The sequence below is a fragment of the Micropterus dolomieu genome, linkage group LG22 (assembly GCF_021292245.1).
Source record: "Micropterus dolomieu isolate WLL.071019.BEF.003 ecotype Adirondacks linkage group LG22, ASM2129224v1, whole genome shotgun sequence".
In the NCBI taxonomy this organism is placed as follows: Eukaryota; Metazoa; Chordata; class Actinopteri; order Centrarchiformes; family Centrarchidae; genus Micropterus; species Micropterus dolomieu.
Window position 1 is genome coordinate 22,686,863 of NC_060171.1, and position 12,803 is coordinate 22,699,665.

Consider the following 12,803-nt stretch of genomic DNA (forward strand, 5'->3'; position numbering starts at 1 on the left):
TCTCCACCTAGTCCTGGGTCTTCCCCGAGGCCTCCTCGCAGCTGGACGTGCCTGGAACACCTCCCTAGGGAGGCGTCCAGGAGGCATCCTTACCAGATGCCCAAACCACCTCATCTGGCTCCTTTCAACGCAAAGGAGCAGCGGCTCTACTCTGAGCTCCTCGCGGATGGCCGAGCTTCTCACCCTATCTCTAAGGGAGACACCAGCCACCCGCCTGAGGAAACCCATTTTGGCCGCTTGTTAATTTTTCTAGTAAGATGTTTATTTTGTTGAGGACAAAAGGACTTAAAAAAGATTTACTAATCATATTTTTTGAAAAAAGTTTTTATCAGAATAGTTTTGAATGTTCTACCTCAGATTTGCGAAGTGATCCACTGTTTGGTATTAAGTGTCTGTCATGTTGAGACCATAAAGTATAGTTTAACCACACAATTAACCATCTGGCCCTTCAATTTTCATTCAGGGGCCAAAATGAGCCTTGATATGAAATGTTTTTATCGTGATAACATTTTTGGCCATATCGTCCGGCCCTAGTTATATGGCTAGAAAACCAAATAAACATGATGCTTCGAAGGAATGAGTTGATTTTTGACGTGGGTTTTAGTTTGAATTGTGCCTTTGCGTGAGATTACATTGGACTGGCAGGCTGTTATTGTATGAAGGATGTGACTGCAATCCTCTTTGTGTGATATCTGTCGTGCTCTGTCAGGCACAAACCATGTCACACTCCCTAAACAAGATCTCTGTTCTTTCTGTTTATATGCATTTCTAGACTAAATCCATCTTGCTCTTGCAAATAAGCCTATCCACACACGATACAATCAGTGGTTGAACTCCGCTGAGCCCTGTTTGTATCTTCCACTGTATAGTGTTTGGTCACTGTGTCGTGCCCTCTGTAACAACTGCCTGACAAACCTGTTTTATGGAATCACAAGCTTTACAGCTACAGCAACTGTTGATCTGTTGAAGTTAAAAAGAATTTTGACAACTGGTTAAGCTCATTGTAACAGAGCTGTTTAGACTCTCAGGGGTCTTGTATGGCTGTATGACAGTTTGGCGATAAGTAGGTTAAACCACATAAATGGTCTAGTCTGACTTTGTAATATCATTAGCCTAGCTGATAGGCTCTGGAGAGGTCCCTTAAGAGCCCTATCTGAGATCTGTTAGACTTTTCACAGTGAGAATGTAGCCATAGAAAAGGCAAAAGACTGGATCAGGCTGGCAGACTGTCTTTCTTCTCAGTCACAAGCCCATTTTCTTCGAAGCATCAGAGAAAGGATGTCTGTGAGGTACATGTACCATGATATAACTCAAAGTGTGTGGTTAAATGTTGGGCTGCGGTCCCTGTGATTGCAGAAACTGCAAAAAAGTGTTTCATACCCATACAAACTTATCACTCCGTACCACTCCTAACATGAGCACAGAAAGACTGAAGATTTATTCTAATTTGACAAGCTCCCAGTGAAGATGAACTTTTGCGACAAGCTTTGTCAGCAGCACCCCCTTTGAGCACAAGTGAAACCAACTTTGCCCAACACATGTTATTTGAGCCATTGCATAAGCTGAGGTTTGAACCACATTCATATGTCCCATAGGTTCCAGTGTGTTCTATAACCATTTGATGGCAGTGTTGAGCCCCACACCACTACAGTGTCCTAAGCATAAGTTAATGCAACTACCCACCCCGTGTGTGTGTGGTTTTGTATGGCTCACCACCTTTTTGAAGTGGTCAAAACCACTCTTGGTGTTTCTGACACAGCTTGTATGTGGTGTGTAGGTTGTCATGGTTTTCAAAACTTCCATTTATGTGGGAAATGCCCTTGCCCTGCAGTTGGGCTGAACAATATGAAAACAATATTCTCTCTCTATGAAAACAATATTCTCTCTCTCTCTCTCTCTCTCAGCATCATACATACAACAAGTAATTAAAGCGTAAGTAAAAAATGAAGAAATGTTAAAAATTTAAATAAATAAAACAGTAAATGTGTTTTGTTTAAAAAAAACACAACTAAACATTCATACATTATAAAATTACACTCTCTCTCTCGATATAATGACGGAAGTCAGATCCTTTGATCGTGTTATGAGTGTTGTCGTTGCATAGTTAGCTTCTGTAGTCTCTACTTAAAGATCCCTCTTGGACTGAAAAGAGGGATCTCTGGACATTTACAGAATTCCGGATTTCCTTACATTTTCCTTCATCCATCACCTCCAATTGCAGTTCTGTCTTAGTACATGGTAGCTTTGTGCTCACCACCATGTTAATACAAGCTCTCCACAGGAATTACTTTACAGCAAAGTCCAATTTTACCAAGTTGGTATGATCCTCAGATGCCATTCAAAACTAGTGATTTTATGATGTATTTAATCCACTAGGTAAATGTTAATACCTCAGTACAACTGTAATTTGCATTACAGTGCTACTGGCTCAACCTTCAAGTTGATTTGCTGGTTTGTCTTTGTCTCTTTATTTTCATGACCTTGCTGCAGGACAATTAGGTCTACGTTGAACTAAAGTATGAAGTGCAGCCCTGTCTACCAGTGAGCGCAGGTGTCCATATAGTGCTGTTCTTTCCAGTTAAGTGGGTATGATTATTGGAGTGCTGCTTTTGATTTTGCAGGTCTGTTAGAGGGAGGGGGTGGAATATGGTGATAAGCGTTGATTTACCAATGATGCTTTCAGTTTTCACCATTTTATTTTGTTATGTGGTCAACTGGAGGTGCAACAGATCACAAAACTGACGGTTAGGATCACATCATGGTTTTGAGACACAGATTGTATAAGAAAAAAACAACACATTTTAAAATGCGCTACTTTGACTCTGATGTAGCCACCTCTCTCTATCTGTAGTCACCACTCTGTTGTCTCGCTCAGATCACACATCAATTGCAACTATCTTTTTCACCACTATGGTCAACTGTTAAAATTTGCAGGTTGTCATCTCTTGGCTGATCAGTGGTGATGTTGGATGATTGAATACAACAGCACAGTCAGGATCTGCCATCTTCTTGTCATCTATCACCAAGCTTACTTCTTCTTCTTCCCTTCTTCTATTGAACTACACCTTTAAGAGGCAGCTCCATAAGTGGATACCTTTCAAAAAGAGAGTCCAGCATCCCAACCCTGTGTACTGTGCTTAGCCTTTCATTTAGACTGATCAATATTGACTGAGGAACAACACCTTGCACAGCTTGGGGAGAGTACCGAAAGGCTTGCAATGGATTTGGATTACTCCTTAACAAGATAGTGGATCAATGGTTGACAGCTTTGAACAGCATGGAAACACATTGCACTTCAAGCACCTATTCCAGCACAGTCTGGTGTTTTGTGAGGTTTTCAAGTTAACGGGGTGAATGGAATGATGGAAATTGATGTGAATGAAAAGGCAGTGTCATTTTTCAAGAGTTCCCCTAATAATGGCTGTTGAAATGTCTGTTCAGACTGAGCCAGTTTCGCTAATGCTCTGCCGTTATTGTGTGAGTGCCTCTCTCACCCTTTCACCCTTTTTACAGATGGAGGAGGGCAGTCGCAATGTGCGCCTTGGCACACTCATTGCACTCATGGTGGAGGAAGGGCAAGACTGGAAGCAGGTTGAGATTCCCCCTTCAAAGGCACCTCCGTCTGCAGCTCTACCTGCTATACATGTAGCCACTGCCCCAGTTGGGCCCCCTGCTGCTGCACCTCCACCAAAACTAGCCACGTCAGCACCGTGAGTGTCACCTTCCTTCTTTTTAGCAGCTGAAATCTTACCTGTCTACTGTATAGATTAATCATATAACAGTGGATTTGCTAAAACCTCTCTAGTGAATACAGGTCTAAACACTCACCCCCCCTGCATAATGTGGCCCTAAGGGTCAGATCTTTTGGGCAGCAGTGGTAATGGGTATCTAAAACATGGTTTTGCTTTGTAAGCTGTTTCAGCCCAAGACTTTGCCCTTAAATAAGCTCGGTTTTGTTTATGTCAAGCTTGTTGTTAAAGCTTGTTGTTTGATAGTCATAGTGCAAATTAGCTAATACTGGTGTCCATGGATGTAAAAAGAGAACTGTATATGCTGTCAGAGACAGGGCCCTGTTCATTCCTATGAAAGTTGCTCAGTGGCACATAAATTCAAAAAAGTTTGACTTCCATTGTAGAAAATTTCCGCATCACCCATAGAGCAAGCTCACTGGAGACTTCAGTCAGCCATGCTGGCTAACTTCCCGTTTAGCAGTCCAATGACTTAAATGGGGATAATATTATTTAATCATGCAGCTCTTCTAGACTTTACAAATGTTATCGAACGGAAAGGACCAAATTCTGCAAGTCAAACGAGTCATGTCACAAGAGTTGTGACTCTCAAAAAAAGGTTATCCACTGTTTTAAAGCCTATGGGGAAAAAGTATTTTGTATCACTTCCTGGGGGACTTGCTTGGGACTCGTCCAATGTTAACCTGATTAACATCAGGTCATTCTAGTCAACAGGCATAAATTTTAAAGATTGTTCTTAAATTTCTCCTCTGAGTTAGTTAGTTTAAGACAAATTTAAGCTCATTCTAGGGCTGGACGGTGTGGCCAAAAATGTTATCACAATAAAAAGTTTCATATCTTTCGATATCGATAATTATCACAATAAGTATCAAATCGTTATTTCTTTCGAAAGTGAAAGTTGAAGAAACCTGATGGTTATTTGTGGTTTAAACTGTTCTTTATGGTCAACACTTGATGCCTAACAGTGGATCACTTCACAAATCTGAGGCAGAACATTCAAAACAATTATGATAAAATCTTTGTCAACAAATATTCATGAATAAAATAAACTAAAAGCTTTTTTCAGTCCTTTTCCTCAACAAAATAAACATCTTAATAAAAAATTAAGTCCTAATTAGTGTATGATTCAAGAGTATAAAATCAAACATTTATTGAACATTTCTCATATTGTTATTGAAAAAATATATATCGCGATGATTTATGATGATATGATTATTGTTATTGTTTTATTGTCCAGCCCGTCTTGTTCAGTATGCAGCCATGCTGATTTCAGGTTTTACTGTATGTACCACCATCTAAGAGACTACATTCACATTCCAAAAGGTGTGAGATTCTACCTACCCCTGTTTGCACAATAAATACTGGAAAGCAAAAGAGCTGCCACAGAACAAACAGGACCTGATTGTTATACAAACATTTTATGCAGAGCCAGTCCACATATTCAGATTTGCACATTGGCTACGTCAGCTTGACAGGGGTGACAGATGAAAAATGGATGTGTTGTGCAGCATGCATGATTATTATGCAATAGATGGGCTATATTAAGGCAGCCAGGTTAAGAAGAACTAAAACTGAAATAAAGCTTGTATCTGAGGTAATTAATAACCAAGTTTTACGAATGCAGGCACTGTAATTTCCTGAAGCTAGACTGAAATGCTTTAAATAACCATTTGCTGGACCAGGACATATTATTGGATACCTACTCTTCTTCCTAAGACTTATATAATAATAATAATAATAATAAAGATAGGATTTGACATTTTTCTAATAAAACCATCAGCATTAATGTTAGGCCTTTAAAAGCAAAATCATAAAGTTTACTTTACCTGGATCTATTGTAAAGTTGTACCTTACACTCACTTTTTTGTCCAGGTTACGTCTGAGTCCAGCTGCAAGACACATTTTGGACACCCATGGTGTTGACCCAAAGTTGGCCACACCCACTGGACCAAGAGGCCTTATCACCAAGGAGTGAGTACAGATTAATCGGCTAGCTCCAAGGCCTTTTGCATGCTACATGTGAGGTGTACCCTCCTTAAAGCAAGCATGTCCGAAACAGAACCTCCCTGCTTCCTTTGCAAACCTGCTGACACCAGTTCCATTGGGCCAAGTCTGAGGTTATGAAAAGCGTTTTTTATTTTTAAAAATTAAATGCAATTAAATGTATGGTATGGTAAGGATCATTTTATTTTCATTAAATTTTATTTGATTTTGTCTATATTCCAGGTGAAGTGAAAGTGATCTCAAACAAGCCTACTATGGTGCATGGTGTGGGATGATAGATTTTATTCCCAAAGTTTTCTACTGCTGCAAAAATAATGCTTTGATAAGAATATGATAAGCCATGTGACAGACTCACATTTGACCGGTGATTTACTTAATTTGTTTACACTTGAAGTGATGTGTCAGCAGAAGCTGCTTGTTTAGGCCTGAGGGCATGGATTGAAAGCCAACAAAATGCTGCAGTGTCTCTGAAGGAAAGAAATGTCAGTCAGTGCAAGGCAGGTTATAGCCACAGTGTAGATAGTGTGAATGAAAATGTGAGAGAGACTAGATAAATGAAAGGGGTGGTTACAATTTCAGATGCTTTAATCCTGTTAAATCAATCCATGTGGTTATATCTTACTATATAAAGCTGTGAACACACACACACACACACACACACACACACACACACACACACACACACACACGCACAGCTCTAATGGCTACCTGCTGTCAGTGGGGACCTGATTGAATGCTCGTTACCCACCTAACACTGTGCTCGGGAATGTCATTAAGAACTTCGGTCGCCATAGCAACCCAGTCTCTAGGACCCACCGGTGACCATAGAAACGCAGAACATATGTTTTCAGGGATGTGTGTCTCTGTTAAAGAGAAAAATATATATGAAACTCCAAGTACTGTTAAAAACTGATCATCATAGAAATACAGCAAAGCCTTTCCTCTTAATGCATACCTAGATGAAAATGTAGCGAAAATGCGCTCATTTAAATCTGGATTTATAGTTTTACCAGTACGATTCCCAATAACAAGTGCATTTACAGTTGAGAGAGCATCTCATGTGCCTTCCTTTGTAGCAAATTTAAAATCTAATGTTTTTCTCAGAAGCCCTTGCTGCCAACAGAAAATGACAAAGGGATGCATGAAGGGAATGCTGTCGAGAAAAGGCTGTTTCAGATGTTTTTGTTTCTCATTCCTTTGGTATAAAGCAGTAATTAATTGTCCAGGTTAATAAGCACGTGAATGAACGAATGCTCTGTGCTGTATTGGTGTTGTTGACATCAATTGTTTAATTAGTAATGCAGTTTTAATTATATCCCAAGGATTTTATTTGGCATGATTTCTCACTTACCTCTCTTTAAACTATGGGTTGGGCTTGAGATTTGCATAAATGGCTTGCCAGTCCCCTTATTGACACCGAAGCTAGTTAGTTAGCTCAGAAAGTCTTCAGAAAGGAAGGTTGATGTGGAAAGAAAGCAGAGCAAGGTTCTGCAGGAAATGAAAGAGGCTGACTGCAAAGAGGTTGAAGAAAAAACGTCTTGAATACATAACTTCAGAAATGAACACTGATGAATACAAATGCATATTAGTTGGGAAAATCTGCTAATTAACCAATAATATGTTGTGTGTCCAGTATAATTACAAAAAATTATCATGCTTTAAAATGATCCCTGTGGTCTGACCATACAGTAAGTTATATGTGATCTGGTATGATGTTTTTACCAAAACTCTGCCGGCTACAAGTCTGGTGGGCTAAAGGACGCAAACTGTCATTCACTCAGATGCTTGGTTATAAAATCATTGACTGACTATTGGCTATTGGCTGCTTACTGTAATTCAAAATTTGGCTTTATAGCATCAGGTTAGCCAGTGACAACAATCATATAGCAAGACCGTGCAAGAGAGTAGTAATTTTAGAGATGGTCTATTTTGCATAGCGTGTGTGTGTGTGAGTGATTGAGGGGGGGGTCATATTTGGGATATATTGAGTAGCTAATTGATGCAAACATATTTAAATTGGTATGATTAAGCCTTTTCCTTTCAGCCAATGTCTAAGTCATATAGGCTATAACTTAGGTTGTGAAACAGTTCTGTTCTTGTTGAAAACCAAATCTCTTTCTGGAGAGAACCGTTTCATATTGGCTTAGTTCCTTCAAGAGAGGGCAGAATAGACTGGATTTCCCTTCCTTTGTCCTTTGGCACATCAGATAAGACTGGAACCAGGGAAAGGTACCCCTCCCATTCTCTGCTGTAGTGAGGCCCCTCTATAGTGGACATGAATAACAGAGGTAACACAACCCAGAGATGAGATAATAGCATGTTGCATAATCCATAGCGAGGTTTAAATACAGATTAGGTACAAAGAAACACATTTTTGTCTCCTTTTATCTTTCATCATTGTCATAAATAGCAACTGTATCAGTGATGCAAGTCTAGCACAATAACAGGTAATGGTTTCAATGATTTGTACCCCACAATTGGCCATGCTACTAGTGTTTGTTTCAACTTTCCCAAAGGAATGACTGTACCCTGTGTAAATGCAGGGGAAACGATACCATTGATGTGGAGATTATGACATTTAAGAAATACATGATGTGTATAAAGGACTGCTAAGTCTGATTTTATTTATTAATCTTGAAGTATGACATTAGTTAAAGCTCGATACTCATTTTGAATGTCAACAAGGAAGCTCATTTCAGCTGTCAGCCTCTTGTAGCCAGCTTCATTTATTTCTCCTCCTACTGCTTTCTAGAAGTTTAGTACTGTGAATGGCAAAACTCACAAAAAGGGGTTAAATAGCAGTGGGGGCTGGCCCAAAAGTTTTTTTGTTTTTTAATAACATGTTTGACCTTGACCAACACAGGTATTCAATAATAAAGAGAGGTTTTCTTGATCCTTGGCTCTCTGGCAAGTATAGTACCAAAGTCGCTGATAAAACCTTACAGTAAAACACAGTGTAACAGTATTAACTTATACATAAGGCTTTGATTTAAAAGAAAGTACTCTTACTGTCTTGTAATGGAACAACAAAGTCCATCTTGTTATCATATTGTCTCCCAACAACATTGTTACAATGTTTTGTAAAATCTTCCGTTGTTTCAAAAGCACTTGATGCAACTCTTTGATTCTGAAACTGTTCCACTGTTCGAACCAACTTCCTCGAGGGTGAAGTGTCGATTTTGGATCCATTTATCTTTCTTTTGTTTTTTGCTATGTTTATTTGGTGTAGGTGTATTTGCTCTGTATGCATGATGCTTCTCTGTGATATTACTACAGTCTTAAGGTTAAATGACCAGTCAGACTACAGCAATGACCTCTTTTACACTGTACTCAATTTCAATCATAAAGTTTTTTTTAATTAAAATTGTTGACACATTATATGTTTTAATGTGGATAAAAAAGGCATATTACACACCAATCCAGTGGAGCAGGAGAGCAGAGCAGGTGACAGGAGAAGACAAAGTTCATTCGTGTGTGTACATTTGGTGTTTGTGTGTGCCGATGTGCATGTGAACGCCACCTTGTTCCCTTATTAATATTCTACTCGCCCTCTCCCAGTCTTTTAAAGGCTCCTTTGCTTTGGCTGCTAGTAGGGGTGTAAATGGTCAGTGTGAATACCACATGCCAGCCAGCTACACAAAAGGTATCTATGGTGTCATCGTCATGTGGCCACTGTAGGCTGCTGCTGTCTTGACTTCCTTTTGAATTTATATGTTCTTAATGTAATTTACATTCTTAATGAAGAAAAAGGCGGGTTTTGCACATTTCAACATATAGGACTCTTTCTTTTTTTTTTTTTTACTTGTAATATTTGTCATCATGTTTTTGTTAATGTGCTTGCTCCAACCTCTTTTTACAAGGGGGGGGGGGGGATGCAGCTCAGAGAGGGACAAGGAGAAAATAGCTGTGGGGCCCAGACTGTTCCCGGCTATATGGTGGGGTCAGGGGCAGCTCGTCAAAAAGACAAAAGACTGGATGCGTATGGTTAGGTGGACCTCAGTACGCTGAGCTGGAACCAGGCACACCTTATACCTGCCCTTCCCACTTGTTTCGCTGCTAAGACCAAAATAAAGTGTGGGCGAAAAACAGTAAAGTGTGATTCCCTCAATCTTTTCTTTTCCCTGTCTGTCAGTCAGTGTAGTGGTCTGCAGTATCCTCAAATCATATCATAACTTCCTCTACTACCTTTATGAAACTGCAGTAATTTGATGTATTTGATATATAATATATGTGGAAAATGTAGCAGTATTAGATATTTATGGCTGCCCCCTAATAGTCGAGAGTCTTAGTCAACCAACTTTTCATAAGTGGGTTAACACCCCATCACTGGGAAAAATTTTTTGGAGATTGTTGCAACACAGACAAGGCAGCTCGCTTCATGCCCTTTTGTAAAATGTATATTTTACAGGATCATTATTACGGTTTTACCAATTAAAGAGCGATTATTCAATCGCTCATCAGAAACCTATGGGTGATGTTTGTTACAGTTTATGGTTTTGGGCCATAACTCAAGACTTGATACGGTAATTATGAAAAAATTATTGGGATGCAACGATCAAGTGATATTTTCTTTGTTTTTTTCTTTTTTTTTTTACCCAAAAGGTCAAATCAACATAATAATGACCTGGAAAAACACCTTTCAGACATTATTCAACACCATAGCTCAGGAACAGAAGGGGAGATTGTGACCATATTTCACAGTTGGTCAGTCACTTTTGACTCAAAGGTCACTGTGACCTCAAATTAGATTTTTAGCCATAATTTAAGAATGAGTTGGGCAATTCCCAATTTCACGTTGGCTTTTACAACACAATGTGTAAACACTAAGTAGCGCAATAGGTCTTTCCTCCATCTCATCCATTCTGCCTTTCACCTAAAGCTCAAAGACAGGCTAATCACTGGAATCAAATCATCAATATATAACCTCCGTTTAGCGAAATTATACACTTTATATACATTCCCACATGAATGTAAACTGCAAGTTGACTGGTTGGCGGAAGCAAACAACCTTAGGGTGGTAATTCTAGTTTACTGTAAACTTGAGGTAGACAGAATCCATGAGGTTGGCTGTGGGATGATCTTCAGGTGGGGAAATCACCCATCAGATCATGATCAGACAAGAAATGTGTCTTTTCACTATGCAGCATTACACACTGAGTGAATAATGCATTATTGTATAATCATAAGCTGTGGCATTTTTGTTTCATACACATGTAATTTCATTTATAATGGTCAAAGCAAAAATAAAGAAATGACCGCTCTTTTCATGCACAAAGAAAGAGTTTGATTTAGTTTTTCATTGTATAAATTAGGCCATGATTAATAAATTCCAGAAGTAAAAAAAAAAAAAAAAAAAAAAAAAAACTGAATGAAAAGAAAGTTTTACAGCAGCTTGAAATAGTATAGTTCATCTGTTTAACAAGGACATACTGGGAATCAGCTATTGTATATGTGCAGATCATCAAAGATAGACCCAAAACATTAGACTAAAGTATTGCCATTTGCAAAATATTTCAGTAGAGGCTGGGAAGCATGTGTGCCCATGTACATGTTTGTGATTGAATATATGTTAACATAATTCATTTTTCTTCTTATCCAGAATAGTTTTACTAAGCCAATGCTCCAGTGTGTTGACTGGTTTAAGGGTTCAGGTATATTTACAGCTTGTTGTCACTTTTATTTCCATCCACATCACTCCTCCTCCCCCCTAGCTCCATAATGGAAACTATCAAGTGGCCTAGTCACTCCTGCAACATCCACAGATACCTGGTTTTTTTTTCATGTTTGTGTCAGAGCACTAGATTTATTGTTTTGTTTTTGTTTTTCTCAGGATATGAAGATAGTTTAAACAAAAATGCTTCTAAAATAAATTGCCTACCCTTGGTTAAATAGTCACCAATACTGACATGTCACTATAAAGTTATATTTGGGTTTCTGGGCAGTCTTGTCAAATACACATTATAATTTTATAATAATATAAAATTATTGTATACATTTTATTGTTTGAAAGTGTTAACATGACTAATCATTCATGCAGCACACCTGGACACACCACCTGTCACTGAACAGATCTCTGCCTCACTGCCACTAAGAACTAAGTCTCCACCTGCTGGCATGTAAAGCCGTCTGCTCCCAGCGCTGTTCCAAAGACTTCTATTCCTGTCATCTTCACGCATAGACCAGTAAACCGAAATGTGCACATCCCACACAGAAATCATAGTAATCGAGTAATCGTAAGTAATTGAGCGTGTATAGGAAAAATTTTAAATGTCATCAAGTACGCTGTGATGAATTTAACTCCTTTGAAGTTCTCACTCTTAAACTTGGAGGGCTGCAACCTATCATATTTGTTATAATTTATCGCCCCCCAGAGCCGCCTGGAGGATTTTTATCAGAACTTCCTGAATTTTTATCTGCTCTGGTTTTAAATTATGACAGAATTGTTCCTTGTGGTGATTTTAATATTCATGTTGATGACCCCACCAATGTTAATGCAACTGACTTTTTAAATATGGCCACTTCTTTTAACTTCAAACAACATGTCAAAGGGCAAACACATAACTGTGGTCATACACTGACCAGCAGAGCGCAGACAAGTCCATTACCTCAGTCTGAAGAATTTATTAATTAACTACAATAACATGGTTAAGGATGCAAGAACACACTATTTTTCTGAACTCATTACTACACATAAACACAATCCCAGGTTTCTGTTAAGACTGTGGATCAGCTGGTAAACCCAACCCCTCCTTGTGCCTCAGCTGGAAGTAATGATGACTGTGAATTGTTTTTATCTTATTTTACCAATAAGTTGGTGTCAGTCAGAGCCTCTATTACCCGTACTGCCTCTTACTCAGAGGTCCCTCACCAGCAACAAGAGAGTTTTTAACCAGTTTTATCCCATTGACATGTCTGAGCTTTTAAAAATAGTATTACAAATGAGAGTGTCCTCCAGCCCACTTGATGTAATACCTACAAAGTTTTTACTGAAAGTAATAGATTCTGTTGGGCCCCATTTGATCTCTGTTTTTAACAGCTCCCTATCTACTG

General features: G+C 38.9%; 1 protein-coding gene across 1 annotated transcript in view; it reads left to right on the forward strand.

Moving 5' to 3' along the window:
• pdhx (pyruvate dehydrogenase complex component X) overlaps positions 1 to 12,803 on the forward strand; it is a 53,799-nt gene that overhangs the window by 10,456 nt on the left and 30,540 nt on the right. The window contains exons 4-5 of the mRNA XM_046038291.1: positions 3,514 to 3,710; positions 5,622 to 5,720. Coding sequence (XP_045894247.1) covers positions 3,514 to 3,710; positions 5,622 to 5,720 — 296 coding nt within the window. The remainder of the gene's footprint in view (positions 1 to 3,513; positions 3,711 to 5,621; positions 5,721 to 12,803) is intronic.